Genomic DNA, 17,907 nt, shown 5'->3' with positions numbered 1-17,907 from the left:
GGCAAAACTACATTACCCAACATTCCTTTCTACAAACTCCCTCCATGTACTCTTGCTAAGGTCAGACTATAATGTTTTTTTATATATGATTGTTGTTGCCTCAATATTTATTGCCCTACAGCCTCGTCCATCTGATCAGTCCACAGGTCTCTCTCTTATACTTCCTTTCTTCACCCGCTGTAACACACATTTAGCCTCACTCTCTCTCTCTCTCTCTCTCGGCGTGGCTGTAGTTCTGTTGTGTTTCGATGGTCTTTGGAGTGTTATAGTAGCAGTTCATCCTTCCATAATTCTCTCTGTACGCAGTGAAAGGAGAGATGGCCGAACACAGCGGCTCCTTTCCTGTGCACTTGTGCTGGGGAACACTTGAATTAAATGTACTGTTTTTGTGCTAAAATCACCCTCGTCGTGTCTTTCTTATGGTGTGAGAGAAGACCTTTCACATCCCACTGACCAACTTGAAACAACACACTAACTGTTTTTGACTAGTTGAAATGAAATGCTGCCATTCCAGTCCATCTAAATCTATTTTAAATAAATCTATCTATTTTGAATAAATTACTATTTACTGCCCTATATACCTGTTCAGCAATCCCCTGGGTAACCCCGTTGTACAAATAATTTGTTTCATTCTGATTATTCAATAAAATCAGTATTTGAATGACATACTCCTACACTCTTAAAACTCAAAGTTTTTTATTGGAATCGATGGTTCCATGAAGAACTTTGAACATCCATGGAATCTTTCCATTTCAAAAAAGGTACTTTTTAGTACAAAAAAGTTCTTTAGATTATTCAAAAGTTACTTGAAGAACTGTTCACTGAAAGGTTCTTTGGGGAAACAAAAATGGTGAAAACTGGAGTTCATAATACGGTCCATCTCTTCTGAGAAAACCACATGTTTGAGAACCCACAATTAAAAAATGAGCCCATGTAAAAATATAACAAAATCATGGAGCTCATTATATTCTCTTACAAAAAATGTAATCAATATTTCTTTACCGCCTCAAAATCTTTATAAAGAATGGGTTCACATTTGTTAAAGGTGCAGTGTGTAAATTTTAGTGGCATCTAGTGGTGAGGTTGAGAACTGCAAATAACGGCGCACGGCGCACACCCCTCCCTTTTCGAGAGAGTAGCTTGTGTGAAGCAATGAGGTTTATTCTTACTTCTAACAAAGAACGGTACCTGCTTCTAATAAACCAGACGACTACTACTACTACTACTACTTTGAGCATATTCAACGTAGTGGCGATGCAAGCTGCCTCTAAAAACACGAACAATTTTGAAGAAGAACAACATAGTGATGAAACATGCTCTGTAGAGTGTTTGTCCGTTTAGGGCTGCTGTAGAAACATGCTGGTGCAAAATGACAACTTGACGTGGAGGGGGGACCCGTGGTATATGAGATAGAAATGGCTCATTCTAAGGTAATAAAAACATAACGGTTCATTATGTTTTTATTATAAAAGGTCTTTATGTACCACTGAAAACAGTTATGTATATTATGTTGCATTTCTGTCAAAAGATCCTCCCAAATTTTACACATTGCGCCTTCAAAAACATAATGTTCCAAAAAAACAATTGTCATAAATTGGCAAAAAATTGCATAATTTGGAGCAAAGATCAATCCCATTACTGTCCTACTCATTTGTAAGTAGAAGTCCTCATCAAAACCAAAATAGTTATATTTCAGAACATATGATGCCGTCTGACTTTGACATTTGAGGGGTGCCGGTGTTTGACATGCGTTTAACCAATCAGCATACACTTATGTCACTGATAGTTCCTATAGTGCTGGATTAGACCCTACTCTGAAGTAGGAGCTTATTTAGTTCCCCTAAAAGGAGTACCTAGAACTAAAATTGTTCCTAGTTCCTGCGGTGCGAACATGCCAAAATCCAGCCAATAGTTGTATAGTAGCCAATACTTCAGCCAATAGTTCTAGGAACTATGAAAAGGTTCCTCCGGTGCAAAAGCCACTAAAGTTGATAAAAGAGAATCATTTTGAGCCACTAAAGGACGATCAGATGGATCAATAAGTTGTTTATGAATTTTAGCCAGGGTATAAAAAAACAGGTCTAATAGGATGTTGACAATTTAGAAAATCAAATGCAGTTTAAAAATTCCACCCTTGAGTTTTAACATCACTCAAGAAAGTGAATGAGCCAAAACATTATAACCACCTGCCTATGCTGTTGGTCCTCCGGTGTCAAGACGTTAGCAGCAGGTGGAGCCACAGTGGATTGAACTTGTTGGTCCAGCACATCCTACAGATGCTCAACTGGATTGAGATCTGGGGAATTTGGAGGCCAGAGCAACAACTTGAACTTTTCATCATGTTCCTCAAACCATTCCTGATCAATGTGTGCAGTGTGACAGAGTTTATCCTGCTGAAAGAGTCCACTTCCACCAGGAACACCATTGTCATGAAGGGATGAACCTGGTCTGCAACAATGTTTAGGTATGTGGCACGTGTCAAATTTACATCCACATGAATGACAGACCCAGAGTTTCCCAGCAGAGCATTGCCCAGAGCGTCACACTCCCTCCACCGGCTTGTCGTCATCCCACAGTGATCCTGGTGCATCACATGATCCTTCAGAAATCATTCTAATATGCTGATTTATTACAAATGTTGTGCTGCTTAATATTTTTTTTATAACGTGATACATTTTTCAGGATTCTTTGATGAATAAAAAGTTAAAAAAAGAGCAGCATTTATTTAAATTAAATCTTTTGTAACAATATACACTACTGTTCAAAAGTTTGGGGTCTGTATTTTTTTTCTTTCTCTTTCTTTTTGGAAGAAATTAATACTTTTTTTTAGCATTGATGTGATAAAAAGTGATAGTAAAGATTTATATTGTTAGAAAATATTTCTATTTTGAATAAATGCTGTTCTTTTGGACTATCTATTCATCAATGAATCCTGAAAAAAAGCATCACAGTTTCCAAAAAATATTAAGCAACACAACTGTTTCCAAATTTGATAATAACTGAGTATCAAATCAGCATGATAGAATGATTTCTGAAGGATCATGTGACACTGAAGACTGGAGTAATGATGCTGAAAATTCAGCTTTGCATCATAGAAAAAAATATATTTTAAAGTATATTAAAATAGAAAACCATTATTTTAAATTGTAATAATATTTCACAATATTACTGTTTTTTTTCTGTATTTTTGATCAAATAAATGCAGCCTTGGTGAGCAGAAGAGACTTCTTTCAAAAACATTAAAAATAGTAATGTTTCCAAACTTTTGACTGGTAGTCTAATTCAACTGGAATTTAAGTTTTGTTTTAAGTTGCTTAAAATCGAGTATTGACCGAAACGTTGCTCAATCAAATATTTTTGTGACAATGCAAACTTGAGTGTATAGATTTCCAACACACATTGATCAGGATGTTCAAGGAGCCTAATTTAAAAGTGAAAATATAAAAACTTAGCTAGATTTACATTATTTGTTTAATCATTTTGGAAATGCATATCACAGTCTTTGAAATGGGCCCATAACAACAGGGAATATTGTTTCGGGCCCCATGAGTGCTGACACCATATGGTGACAATAGATGTCAGTGTGTTAAAATCATTGTGACGTGTACCTGCCTGAGAGACCTGCTGTCTTGAGCAGGTGCGGATCTACCGGGGTGGCAACTGCCCCCCTAAGAAAAAGCTTTGCCACCCCATCTGCCACCCCAAAATTATCACAGAATAAAATATAAATGTAAGCAGTGTTTCAAGTACTGCTTTTCAGCAGCGGCGCTTCAATGTGATGACCTAAAAAAATCAGCGTAACGCAAAATAATGGCAAGAAGACACGTCTTTCAATAAACGCCCAGCGTAGTCAGCTTCATTAACAAACGACTCTTATGAACCGGTTCTTTGAGAGTCAAAAACAGCGCAGCCAAGTTCACTTACGATTTCCCGATTTAGCCAAATTTGCAGAGGATGCTGAATGTACTGTAATGTAAGTATACTGTATTGTGTGGCATACTTAGTTAGCTCTTATTTTTCTCATGCTTTTCATCTACTGCAAGATCAATTTATAATGGTAAAATGAAAATAAATTCATTGCTTTCATTTCGAAAGTTCATTGCTGTATTTTACTGTATCTGCATCTGTAAATGTATTTTTGTGTAGTAGACATTGAGCTGCAAAATAATTCCTGAATCCCAGTAAGAGGTATTTTTGTTACAGTGTTATATGATCTCACTCTTGTTCACTGGGCAGTGCAGTAGTCTGTGTATTTGTTATGTTTTGTGTGTCATCTGAGGCCAAAGTTTGATTTTGTCAGATAAGAATATGTTTTTGACTAGAACATTTTATTTTGACCTGGAAGTTTGAAGTTTTTACAAGTTGGTGTATAGTTTTGAGATTGTGTTTATAGTTGTGAGAAAATGTTGAATTGTTTCATGAATTGAGCATTAGCAATTAAGAAAAACAATAAGACTGAAAAAATTTGAAAGACAAATTTATGTTGGCTTGTCATAAACCCAACTTAATGTCTTGTTTAAAAAACGTAAACACTTTGTTCAGTTAGGCCGGAATATAGATGTTCTGGGTGATTGCTAAAGTGTTTCTAAGTGGTTGCTAGGAGATTCTGGGTGGTTGCTAGGCTCTTGCTGTGCAGATGCTGGGGTGTTGCTAGAGTAGCCTTTGTAGTTGATAGGGTGTTCTGGGTGAACACACACAGACGTTCCCACCTCTGTTAATAACAGAAGCTCAAAAATTGTTTTGTTGCTCTTTAACTTGCACTAAAATGTGATTTAAACCATTGAAGTAGCCTGTGTAATCTTAATAAAACTGCTCATCTCCTTCATTGATACAAGCTCAGACTCATTTAGAATCTGTTGATGTTTTTCATATAGTGTCTTTACTTGGTGCCTTGATGGATATTGAAATATTATTATTATTATTATTTTTTTTTTTTTATTTTAAACAGTATATAGATGACTACTTTGTGGTAATGCATTGTTTGTGAACACAATCGTGTATGTCAGGCCATAAATCTCCAAAAACTAAGCACGTGTGCTTGCTTTGGTGTTGCCACCCCTCATAGACCTCATGCCACCCCTTTGCCACCCTATAAATAATTTTCTAGATCCGCCCCTGGTCTTGAGTTTCGTTTCTCACAAACAGACGCTCTCTCCAGAGTCACGAGTCTATCCGAGGATCATCATCAAAATGTGGATCCTGTTGGTTATTTGGATAATTTTTTTCGTTGATGGTAAACACTTTTAGACTCGGTTTTGAAATATTCTGACACACTATCACACTATGCGGTAACACTTTACAATCAGGCCCTATTATAGTTAATGCATGAACTAGCAATGAGAAATACATTTGTTACAGTGTTCATTAGTTAATATTTGTTAACGTTATTTAATAATAAAATAGTTCATTCTTAGTTCATGTTAGCTCATGCATATTATTAAAAAAATACTAAAATAGGCTACAGCTTTTGATAATGCATTTTCATAATTTCGAAGTAATATATCTACTTAGGCCTATTAAACATTTTCATATTTTTGTAACAGTGTGATTTTTGTCATTCACAGCAAAGGTAATTAACGAGTGTCGTCTGGTTCTTCACACGGTGGCCACAGCGGTGTGTCAGCTGTACCTGGCGCTGGTATTGCTGCGTCATGCCGTTCAACACATCGCCAGGGCTGCTTGGAAAATTTTAATCGACCATTTTGTTAATGATTTTGATCAAAAGTTATCGAGTTATAGCACTGATGAAGAGCGCTTCTGGGACTTTTTGTCGTACTTTAGAAAGGCGGTTGTTCGTTACCTGGAAGGAGTGTGTTTGCTCTGGGAGTTTCTCTCACAGCTGCTGGCGGTCGCGTCGACGCTGTGTGTCGCTGTCGGACACGTCCTGCAGGGGGCGCTGTTTCTCGGTGTCTCTGCGGCGCGCTGGGTGCAACAGATGCTGCTTTTTAAAGAAGACGTGGATGAATGGGTGAAAGAACAGAAGCAACAGAGAGAGCTATTACAGACACAAAGAAGACAGGTGGAGGAATACCTATACCCTAATGATCAATTAAAAGGAAAAAAGAGAAACGGGTGCTCGCTTGACAAATGTTGACAATTCCTTGAAAGTCATAATTTACTCAACCTCATGACTTTTTTCCTTCTCTGTAACACAGATTTAAAATATAAGCTTTTTACTGAAGCGGACACAAGCCTATTATAAAGTAGCTTATAAAAAAATTATGATTACCACATTGGGGCATTACAATTTGTGGTGAGGTAAATGTTTTTGTTTGGTGTACTATTTTTTTTAAATGTGATGTAAACAGTTGACCTGTTTCTAACTACATATCTTAACATATCTGTGTTTAAGGCCCAGTTTCACAGGCTATAGATTAAGTCAGGAATGGAAAAGGCCTTATTTGTGTGCATCTTGAGACAAAACAAAGGCACTGACATAATTTTAGATGTGTCAGTGCAAGTTGCTTTCAGTTAAAACATGCATTTTAGTCTGGGACTATCTTAAGCCTTGCTGGCTTTTCTTTGAAAATGGACTTTATTTCATGCTTATTAGTTTAGCCTTCTATTATTATTATTATATTACTATTCTATTCATTTTTCCTGCTTTATTAAACGAAGGAAGTGCGGCAGTAATCAAGATTTTATTACAATGATATCATACAAAAATATATATTTAAAAAATATATGCAATTAATGTAATTATTTGATTATCAAAATTACAAAAACAAAAAAAACATGTTAAATTGCATGTTAAACATGCATATAAAATGAACACTTAAAAGATTAGTTTATCTTCAAATGTATATTTTGCTGTTGAATACCATAATTACCGGTTATGATTTTCACATGACCTATCTAAAATTAAATCCAACAACAGTCCAAAATAACTGATGTTCTACATCAAGAGCCGCTACTGCAGGTTTACTCTGTGTTTGACACTAAAACACATAGTACTAATACTTATTAGCACTTCTACAGTACAAGAATCTTGAGTCGCTGTTGTCTGATTCTCCTCATCACAGTCTGGAGTCTACACTGATTCGAGGGCTCCAACCGTCATCTGTCATGAAGAAGACAAAGTACAACACATTACACTACTTGACAGAGCAGAAATGCCCTTTAGTTTGCAACAGAACTACTGCAAAAGATAAAACAAAAATCAATCAATAATCTTACTCAGCGTGTCCCATATTCTCTTCACCGCAGATTTATTCACTCCGAACTCATTCTGGTCGTCGCTGAGATACAGAGAGAGATGACATTGTTATTAACTTCATTTCTGTGCTCGTAAATGCGTTTCAATTTCAAAGTTCATTTCTCAGAGGACTTGTATGTGTGTTGTATCAGTTTACACTTTAATTTTGGTCACAGCAGCCATCCTGAGCAAAGCTGAGAGAACGTTCTTTTGTAGGTCAGATGACAAACACTCATACGACTGAACTTCACCTGAGACAGAGACATAACTTTACATGAGAATCTGTTACATTATCATCAAGGTTATTTCACAAATATTGGCAAAAGTCAAAATAGGGAAATGACCCACACCTGAAATAAGGAGCTTCATAATGAAACTGCGGATGCTGGTTGAAAACATCTTCTCTCTGAATGTCTGCGAGCTCTCTTCACACAGGTACCTAAACACCACCTAAACACACTGATATCAGTGCTGACGTGTTTAACATTCTGTTACTCACCATTTTGACATGGTGAACTGCCTGGACAATTGTGTAGATGACTACAATCACCTGGTAACTCTCAATAAAAGGCTGCAGAATCGCTCTGAGGAAGACGACGGTGTCTTGGCCATCGTCTCTCACATAGACCTCTTCATCAGAGCGGCCGATTACACCAGACTGCTGTAGCAAAGAGCAGCCTTCCTCATAGTCCTGAGAGAGAGGCAGATGTTTAGATGGATGTCCTGTGATTAACAGCTTCATTTAGACAATCAGACTCACCTGAACAGCTTGACCAGGAATGAAGACAAACTCGTTGGAAAAGAGCTCCAGAAGGAATTTAAAATGATGAAACACGTCGTCTGGAAAGGAAACAACCTTGTTTCTAAGGATCAGTTTAGCTAAAAATAATATAGTTCTGTCATCATTTATTCACCCTCATGTCATTCCAAACCTGTTTGACTTCTTTCTTATGTGGAACACAAAACATTAGTAGAATATACAGGTGCTGGTCATATAATTAGAATATCATCAAAAAGTTGATTTATTTCACTAATTCTATTCAAAAAGTGAAACTTGTATATTATATTCATTCATTACACACAGACTGATATATTTCAAATGTTTATTTCTTTTAATTTTGATGATTATAACTGACAACTAAGGAAAATCCCAAATTCAGTATCTCAGAAAATCAGAATATTACTTAAGACCAATACAAAGAAAGGATTTTTAGAAATCTTGGCCAACTGAAAAGTATGAACATGAAAAGTATGAGCATGTAGAGCACTCAATACTTAGTTGGGGCTCCTTTTGCCTGAATTACTGCAGCAATGCGGCGTGGCATGGAGTCGATCAGTCTGTGGCACTGCTCAGGTGTTATGAGAGCCCAGGTTGCTCTGATAGTGGCCTTCAGCTCTTCTGCATTGTTGGGTCTGGCATATCGCATCTTCCTCTTCACAATACCCCATAGATATTCTATGGGGTTAAGATAGCTGAAACCCATGTTTTGCATTCGTTTGTGCGTAGTGGTTCTTGAAGCACTGACTCCAGCTGCAGTCCACTCTTTGTGAATCTCCCCCACATTTTTGAATGGGTTTTGTTTCACAATCCTCTTCAGGGTGCGGTTATCCCTATTGCTTGTACACTTTTTTTTCTACCACATCTTTTCCTTCCCTTCGCCTCTCTATTAATGTGCTTGGACACAGAGCTCTGTGAACAGCCAGCCTCTTTTGCAATGACGTTTTGTGTCTTGCCCTCCTTGTGCAAGGTGTCAATGGTCATCTTTTGGACAACTGTCAAGTCAGCAGTCTTCCCCATGATTGTGTAGCCTACAGAACTAGACTGAGAGACCATTTAAAGGCCTTTGCAAGTGTTTTGAGTTAATTAGCCGATTAGAGTTTGGCACCAGGTGTCTTCAATATTGAACCTTTTCACAATATTCTAATTTTCTGAGATACTGAATTTGGGATTTTCCTTAGTTGTCAGTTATAATCATCAAAATTAAAAGAAATAAACATTTGAAATATATCAGTCTGTGTGTAATGAATGAATATAATATACAAGTTTCACTTTTTGAATGGAATTAGTGAAATAAATCAACTTTTTGATGATATTCTAATTATATGACCAGCACCTGTACATGCAACTTTTTTCATAGTTAAAGTGAATGGGAGATCCAGAAAATGGGCATAAAAGTTATGTTTTTGAGTCACACAATAGCTTTGTGTAAAGCCGAGTTCAGACTGCATGATTTTCAAAGCAGTCGGGTCACTGTTCTTTTCACACTGCATGACTATCTTGGCCAGCATTCAGTCGCTGCTGTGTTCAAACTGCACGGTGGATCGGCGACAGAAGGTTTCACACTGTGTGACTTTAAAATAGGAAGAATCGCCGACAACTCTGTCTGGCACGCAAACTACGTTTCACAACCAAACACACGCGAGACGTGACAAGGAAACAACGCGATATCACGCGTTCAAGACCGGAGTTCTCGTGCGAGACTGGCCCTGCGTTTCAATCAGCTCCCTAGCTCCCTAGGTAGTGAATCAGTATATGAAAGTGAATGTGGCTGATACCCTCATCAGTGCCCTGACAACTGAACTAGGGAGCTGATTGAGACACACGGCGGGATTATTATTAAAAATAGTAGTCCGCAAGAAGCTTGAAATATGAATTGCCTGTGCGCTGATTTGCAGCGAAAACAACATAAATAAAAGAAGAATATGGAGAAGGAAATGTTTGGGGAGACTGTGGATTGTGTGTTCTACAAAGACAGTTGGAACTAAATAAATAACTTTTCAATGTGCTGCTGTTGCGGATGGTCAAGCAAATGTTTGTGCTTTGTTTTTGTTTGATGGAGTTGTAATGTTTATCTGAAATGAAGACATGCTTGCTGATATTGTGGTCTATAACTCCTCCCTGAACTCCCCGCTGTTCTGTATTTGCTCTCTCATTGGCTGTCGGTCATTGCCGATGTAGTTTTCAGTCAGAACACTTTTCACACTGCATGATTTTGAATCGCCGACAGGTCCAGATATTTAGCATGCCAAATATCTCACGGGTGTCGGCGACTCGTCGGCGATTCTCTCATATCGCGTCTTTGCTCATTCACACTGCGTGATTGTCACTCGCGTGAACGAGCACCGATTTGCCTGTGATTTCGGGCATTTGTCGGCGATTTCTCAAAACCTGTCGGCGAGCCAAAATCGGGGCTAAAATCGTGCAGTCTGAACTCGGCTTAACAGACCAATATTTAAGTCATTTATTCACTGAAAATCTTCCCCAGAATAGTCATATGAAATACATTTATGGTGCTTTTTCATACATTTTGGAGCTTGAAATCAACAGACTTTCATTGCAACCTTGGAAATTCCTCAAAATATTACTGTTTGACAGAAGATAAACAATTTTGCAGTAAATAACATGAGGGTGATTAAACCTATGAGAACTTCTTGTGATACTCTCATACTACTCACCTGTCCTACTGCTTACAGCTATTGTCATTGCAACTGCCACCATAGCTGGCCGTGTGAATACATGTACTGCTTGATTCCTGTAGGAGGCGCACATGAGCACAGCAGCAGCACGTTGGAACATGCCCTCCTCTTGAGTGACAGGTCCTGGACCCTCCTCCTCCACTAAATAGACACGCCCCCTCTCACAGCGCACTACTGAGTGATGCAGGGTCAAGATCGATGACATCACTTCAGAATCCAAAACATGCTCTTCCAAACAAAAAGAGGGGGAAGAATGGTTGGAATGTTATAGGTGGTTGCTAGAGTGTTGTTATGCAGTTGCTAGGGTATTCCGAGTGGTTGCTACACAGTTGCTAGGGTGTTGGGGGTGGTCAACTCTTCAGGCTGTGCATTAAAAATGGTGATATGAAAATAAAATCATTATTTTTACTATGAAGAAGTTATTATTGTAATTAACGGAGGCTTAAACAAGCATCTTTTCTTTCCACAAGACTTAACGCACACAAATTTAAGAACTTCTATCCCGTTTGCCCCATATTGAATGGTCAGTCTGTGTGATTGCCATAGGAACAGCTCTGAATGGGGTTTTTGTTGTTTTCAGATGCTGTTGATCCCATTCACATGTTTGGCTTTAGTCCCAGAATTAAAGAACCTTTACAAGTGGTTCACAATTCTTGGAAGGCTAAACTAGAGACCCTTGGAAAGAGCTCATGAATATTCGAACCATACAGAAGTACAGAGCTCAAACTATACTGTTTTCTCTGTGGACAGCATCTGCTGTTGATTTTATGGCATAAAATATTTTGACTTGTCCCTCAGTTTGTAAAAACAAGCCAAAATTGTGTTTACAGTAATATACGTACTGTACCATTAAAGTATATGGGGCATTATATTGTTGTAAAAGCAATCCCTCCGAACAAATATGTGTTATTTGAGCTGTAAAGCTTTCTAAATTGTGCTTTTTTTCAACCTTTTCTGGTATTTGCAGAAATTACTGCATTAACATGATCAGAACAGGAGACGAAATATGAGACATAATTTTGCATCACACTAGTCTCACATGTTTGTGTAATGTTTACTTTTGCCAGACTTCCAGGCATCAGTGCAAACAATTTTTTTTTTTTTTAAACTGAAAAATGAGCCAAAACTACTTTCTATGCTAACTGACTGCATCTCACAGAAGCTGTCTAGAGTGTGTCTTGCACTGAACAAACTATCTTTATCTTTAAAGGAGCTGATTGTATGTTCTATTCAGGGTTTATTTATTGAATGTCATCTCTACATGTGTCCTTACTAGGCCATCTGAGGTGGGCTCCAAACTGCAGGGCGATTCTCCTCAGCCAGAGGGTTTTGTGGGTCAGCAGGTCCAAATCAATGCCCTGGAGGTTCTGGAGGAGAATCACAGCCATCAGGTTCCAGGCGCACAGTACCGAATTTCTTTCCTGCAAACGGATGATCATGTGGGCTAGACCAGATACAAACTCCTGTGTCTCCTTATTGGGCTTCATGGGCAGATCTCTATTAATGAGACAGAAGAAATAAAGTGTGAGCTTTTGTGGAGGTAAACTGAGCAACTATTTGTGCAATAACATACTACTACTTCTGCAGTATGGAGTTTGTATACATGTCAGTTTGCAACTCCCAAGAAACAAATATGTTCTGTATAGTACAATGGCACATACTAAGTGAAATACTGTATATCCCACAATGCAATGCAGTCAACTTCACCTTGCATTTACACTGTGGGGATTGAATATCAACCATGATTGTTAAAATCGTATCAATTAATCAGTCTTGCTCAAGAGGCAGTCATGTGCAAATGTATTTGCCTGTGTGACATCACAGATCCCACAATATCCAAACAAGCAATTTTTGGAGCTAGATTAAATAAATGCTCTGTTTATAATGAGGAGGACATTTTAAGCTATAAAAATTGCAGGAAGTTTTAATGGTACAAAGACATCTGTCAAAAGCTCAAGGCAAATTTGTTCACTGCAAAAAATGCTGTTCTTAGAGTTTTTGTCTTGTTTCTAGTCAAAATATCTTAAAGTTCTTATATCAAGAAGCATTTTCTTGACAACTAAAAATTATTTTCTTGTTTTCAGGAAAAATAAGTCAAAATTAAGCGTGTTTATCCTTAAAACAAGCAAAATAATCTTAATCCAAACTGAAAACAAGATTATATAACTTATTTTTGGTTTGAAATAAGATTATTTTGCTTACCCCATTGGCAGATTATTTTGCTTGTTTTAAGAATAAACACGCTTAATTTTGACTTATTTTTCCTGAAAACAAGAAAATAATTTTTACTTGTCAAGAAAATGCTTCTTGATATAAGAACTTTAAGATATTTTGACTAGAAACAAGACAAAAACTCTAAGTAAGAACAGCATTTTTTGCAGTGTTGTCTCATGTCATGACCCCTTTTAAATAATTTATCACGGCATAATGCAGACTATTTCAGATATTATTATTATTTTAAATAGTCAAGTGTGTGTATATTACCTGGGTACCAAATTATACTGACTGTGGTTTATCTTTCCCTTGACCAGGTCTCTCACAGACACAAGGTTTCCAAAGCACACATGCATGCAGCCATAATTCTCCTTCAGCACTGTCCTGGCCTTCAGCAAACCCTGCAGATCCACAGCAAGAGCTTAGCACCACGTTCATACCTTCATATTTTGAAATGCATGAAAATTTGGCTCTCTTTGTGGCTTGAACAGCTGTACCCCTGTGGTTTCTCTAGGTTTAGGGACGCCCAGCAGCTCACGAGCAAGAAGCGACTCCTCCAACACACGCTCATAACTGATGCTGATGGGGACCAGACTGATGTCAAACACCTCTCCTTTAAAAAAGGGCTCCAACACCATGTGCATCATTCCTGTAAAGATCCAAACAGAACTTGAGGACCAAGAACATGCAGAACCCCACATTTCCAACTTACTATCTTAAATGTAATCTTACCTAGTTTTGGTGTTAGAGATTTCAGCGTTCGACTCCGTAATCCTTCGACGTAAAACTCTAATGGAGCATAACCTGTCTGCAGAAAAACAGCTACTGTGAGTATCACTGCTAACTATATTTTTAGGGGCTATATAAGTATTTCTGTAGAACATACGGAAGCTTGTTTAAGCCCCTAAATAACAAAATAAAAAAGGTATTTTTTTTTTTTAATGCAACTTTTTATCTCACAATTTTGACTTGTTTCTCAGAATTACGAGATTTAAACTTGCAATTTTGAGTTATAGTCAGAATTGCATGTTATAAAATCAGAATTATAATTATATAATTATAAATATAAACCCACAATATCTTCCCTCACAATTAGACATTAAAACACACAATTGTGAGTTTATATCACGCAATTCTGACTTTATAACTCACAATTCTGACTTTATATCACACAATTCTGACTTTATAACTCGCAATTGCAAGTTTATATCTCACAATAAAAAAAAGCCAGAATTGTGAGATAAAAAGTCGCAAGTCTCGCAAAGAGACTTCTTTTCAAAATCATTAAAAACTTACCGACCCTAAACTTTTGAATGGTTGTGTACAATCATTTCTAGAAAAAGAAATAATAAAGCATGCACTAAGTTCTCACCCGCACAATCGTTCTGACGTACTCAGACAGCACCGCCCAGTAAAGCTTATCTGAGCCAATGGCACGACGGATAAAGAACGCGCCTGACCGTCGTAAGATCTCACCAATCAGCTTCATCCCCATCAGAGCTGTTAGAGAAAAAAAGGTGGACAGATTTGGAAAGAGGTGATTAGAGAAATATTTTACTGAATACAAGTTCTTAAATCCATCTTTAATGATGCACTAAGCAGATTTGTGTTTATGTTTTGACATGACAGCATTTAGTGGCCATCATGAGGCGATGCTCAGCTTTCAGCTTTAAGTGTTAGTCATTTCAAACATTTGTCTAAAGTGTTGGGCATTACTTGGTGCACCTTTAAAATTTAAAAGTACATGATGTGACTGTGGGGTTTTGCCACCTACAATTACAACAAAAACCTGTAGATACTTGCGAATTCCAGCTGCAATGACGGGGAGAGAGAGGTCATAAGTGAACATGATGTAAGACAGAACAAGGAAGTCCATGTAGCTCCTGTGATTGGGCATCAGGATGACGGGATGCTCCTGAATGGCTTGCTGGAGCTAAATGATAACAGAATTAGCAATTTTTTGGTGCAGTATTCATATACATAATTTAACAAGACATAATTTTTAAAAGGATAAGAAAACACTAACCCGTGTGAGTCCATCCTCGTTGACATTTATAGAGCTGAACACGCTTTTAAAAATTTTGCTCATTGCGAAGCCCAGCAGACGAATGAACCCCAGTTGAAGGTTTTGACTCATCTCGTCCAGTAACGCAGACGCTTCCTCTAGAACTGCCTCACGCGGTTCATCGCACTCAACCACGATCTGTGAGCGTGAGCAAGAAACAGTGAATAAAAACTGCTGTGACATCTTCCTTTAATAACTAATGTATCTCGCTTTCTCTCTCACCTCCTGTATGATGTAGCTCAGGTACTGTGATTCAAGCACCATCTTGTTTAGAGCAGCAGCTGAAATTGGTGTGGCTCCACGGTATGGCTGAGGTTTAAAGGTCCGAAAGGCATGGCTTAAGTCACTGCTCCGCCTCCTCTCCTCCAAAATGTCAAAGAAGCCATCAGGTTCTGCACCCAGTGCTTCAGCACTCTAATAACACACACAATATTGTTAGTTCAATCAACAAGAAAGATAAATAGTTCATATAAACAGTATCAAAACAGATGTTGCATTTAGGTTATGTGCAGATTACATACTTGAATGGACAAAAATGAACATTAATTTGATAAAATTACATTTTATTCGCAATCACATCTTAATTTTATACATCCAAAATTGCGAAATTTGTGAAATTACCTACATGGTTTAAAGGTACAATATGTAATAATTTTGTCCGCTAGAGGTCACTAGAAGCCTATTCAGAACAAAGGCGTAGCTACATGACGCCAAGTTTGAGAGCAGAATCTTGGGACATGTGGTCTCCATCTCAACAGGCGGTGCAAAAGAATAGGGATTGGACTCGGGAAGAACTCATGTTCATGGATGCGATTATTAACGTTATTGTAGTTGTGTAATTGAAGTGTTGTGGGAGCTGAACGAGGAGCTGGATCGATTGCTCAACACACGCCTCACAAGCAGCGGGACTTTTATTATGACACAGTCACCGGCGCTGCTTCCGCTTTTCCGGTCATGAGTATGAGGTAACACAGCTCTGTTTATTATTAGATACATTTGAGTGTGTTGAAAATGATGTTATAACGTTACTCTGTGTGTTCGCTCGGCGGCTGCTGTGAGACACTGCAGTATGATAGATCAATTTTGAATATCATATTAAATATTAGATGGCTTGCGTTGATAAATGGCATGCAATTAATTTGAAAACGTATTGTATCTTGTAGAAAATTATGTATTACTGTTAATAAAAATAAAGCTGCATCTGATTATGCTATGTTAGCTACTTCACAAAATAGTGTTTTTCTCTGAAGCATGGTAAAGCATAGTACCCGCAAAAAATCAAGAAAATTATTTTTCTGTCTATAAATATATCAAAACAGTTGTTCCCCTGTCTATTAAAATGTGTAATATTTTAAAGCGTCTTTGGTGTTTCCATGGTTTCTACAAAATAAAAAGACAAAAACAGAAAAAACAGAGGGTAACGCGGGTATGACGCAATTGACAGGCGACTCCTCACATGTCCCGGTGCCTTGGTTAAAATTGCAATTTTCTCACGATTTACAAATAGTTGGAAACATTTGGGATAATGTAAGTACTCAAGTGAACAAAATATATAAAACTGGCCTAGTGGCTTTTGGACATTTTACTGCAAAAATCTTACATATTGCACCTTTAAGTAGAATCGAAACCCTTTTTTATAAGAAGACAAAAAAAACGAGTTTTCAAAAACATTTGTGGGGCGTTATTTTCTACTTTTTTAAACAAAGAAGCAAACAACATTATTATAATTTAACTTTTTTGAATGGTCTCACGAGACACGAGCTTATAAAAATATATAATTTGTGAAAAACCGTTAAACTGACTTAAGCAGCGCGAGCGCGCAGGGAGAGAAGAGATTTTCTGAGGTAAAACACTTTTCCTTCTCGACAAATTATAACAATAACTTCTAAAAGATGATAAAAGATTTACCTAAATGATATAATTATATATTTTGAATTCAGAAATGAGACACCAGCGCGTCCTGCGTAATTTTGCTTAGCTTGTGTTGCTCATTTTCCGTGTTTTTCAATAAAGCAAGCGAAACAAAAAGCGAAACAAAAACGAGTTTATACCACAAAGACATAAAAACTTAATTAAATGGCCATTATAATCACCGAAGCGATATACGTTACACTTCAAGCGTTCTTCGTTGATTATAATGAGATCGATATAAGTTAGTTTTGTTGCGTTCTGTCACTCTCTTTGTATACACGGTAACGTTATTATAATGCACGTCCGGATTAAATAAATATACAAAGATAATTTAACAAAAGACAGATCATGTTCATACCAATCGCTCCATGTCCCATACAGAAGCAGGTGTTCTTTTGCCCCCTCCTCTGACAACACGACATCCGAGTGAACTGAACCGACAGACACTCGGACCGAACCAATGAGCGCGCGCACCGCGGGAACGCCTCTTGTCGCGTGACCTCTTACCCCCAATAATCTCCAATTTAAACAATGTCAGATTTTGATTTCACGAATTAAATAGTATGTTAAATGTTATAATGAACATTATTTTTATTAAAAATAAATAAATAAATAAATAAATGTTCGTTTTTTTATAATTGATGAGCTTTAAAACTATTAATTTGGCAGATCATGGATGTTTTAAATCATTCTGATCTTATGGTGAAGAATTTCAGCACCTGTATGAAATGAAAGATAATAAACATTTACTGTCCAAACCTCAGATATATTCATTTACAGATAAATTAAATAAACAAAAGAATGACAGTATATTTCCTGCTGTAGTTTTATTGAAGATCAAAACAGATGGATTTTCCTTCAAAGAAGAATCACCTGAGAATCTACTGCTCTTTCACTGAAAGAATATCAGACAAAACACCAAACACTCTCTCTTTGAAACTAATAGCTGAAAATAATTTTCAATTAAAAGGCAAAAAAAAAAAAATATATATATATATATATATATATATATATATATATATATATATATATATATAGTTATATA

General features: G+C 37.2%; 1 protein-coding gene across 6 annotated transcripts in view; it reads right to left on the bottom strand.

Annotated features, from left to right (window-relative positions):
* Window positions 1-17,306, bottom strand: part of gnpat2 (glyceronephosphate O-acyltransferase 2) — a 29,387-nt gene extending 12,081 nt beyond the window's left edge. For 2 of the 6 annotated variants that reach the window (XM_067384399.1, XM_067384397.1), the window contains exons 1-17: window positions 17,221-17,306; window positions 15,174-15,365; window positions 14,913-15,089; window positions 14,690-14,819; window positions 14,259-14,386; window positions 13,619-13,694; window positions 13,384-13,535; window positions 13,157-13,287; window positions 11,946-12,169; window positions 10,652-10,900; window positions 7,956-8,035; window positions 7,746-7,886; window positions 7,546-7,645; window positions 7,353-7,446; window positions 7,177-7,238; window positions 5,801-7,060; window positions 2,187-2,296 (exon numbers count right to left, since the gene is read on the bottom strand). In XM_067384399.1, the coding sequence (XP_067240500.1) occupies window positions 7,017-7,060; window positions 7,177-7,238; window positions 7,353-7,446; window positions 7,546-7,645; window positions 7,746-7,886; window positions 7,956-8,035; window positions 10,652-10,900; window positions 11,946-12,169; window positions 13,157-13,287; window positions 13,384-13,535; window positions 13,619-13,694; window positions 14,259-14,386; window positions 14,690-14,819; window positions 14,913-15,089; window positions 15,174-15,365; window positions 17,221-17,232 (1,992 nt within the window). In that variant the 5' untranslated portion in view covers window positions 17,233-17,306 and the 3' untranslated portion in view covers window positions 2,187-2,296; window positions 5,801-7,016. Of the gene's footprint in view, window positions 1-2,186; window positions 2,297-5,800; window positions 7,061-7,176; window positions 7,239-7,352; window positions 7,447-7,545; window positions 7,655-7,745; window positions 7,887-7,955; window positions 8,036-10,651; window positions 10,901-11,945; window positions 12,170-13,156; window positions 13,288-13,383; window positions 13,536-13,618; window positions 13,695-14,258; window positions 14,387-14,689; window positions 14,820-14,912; window positions 15,090-15,173; window positions 15,366-17,220 lie in introns of those variants that run through there. The other 4 variants (XM_067384398.1, XM_067384400.1, XM_067384396.1 and 1 more) reach the window with 4 other exon arrangements.
* Between the last annotated feature and the right edge of the window lie 601 nt (window positions 17,307-17,907).

Source organism: Chanodichthys erythropterus, chromosome 4, assembly GCF_024489055.1.
Source record: "Chanodichthys erythropterus isolate Z2021 chromosome 4, ASM2448905v1, whole genome shotgun sequence".
NCBI lineage: Eukaryota > Metazoa > Chordata > Actinopteri > Cypriniformes > Xenocyprididae > Chanodichthys > Chanodichthys erythropterus.
The sequence above is the reverse complement of the archived record's forward strand: the minus strand, read 5'-3'. Positions and strand labels throughout refer to the sequence as shown.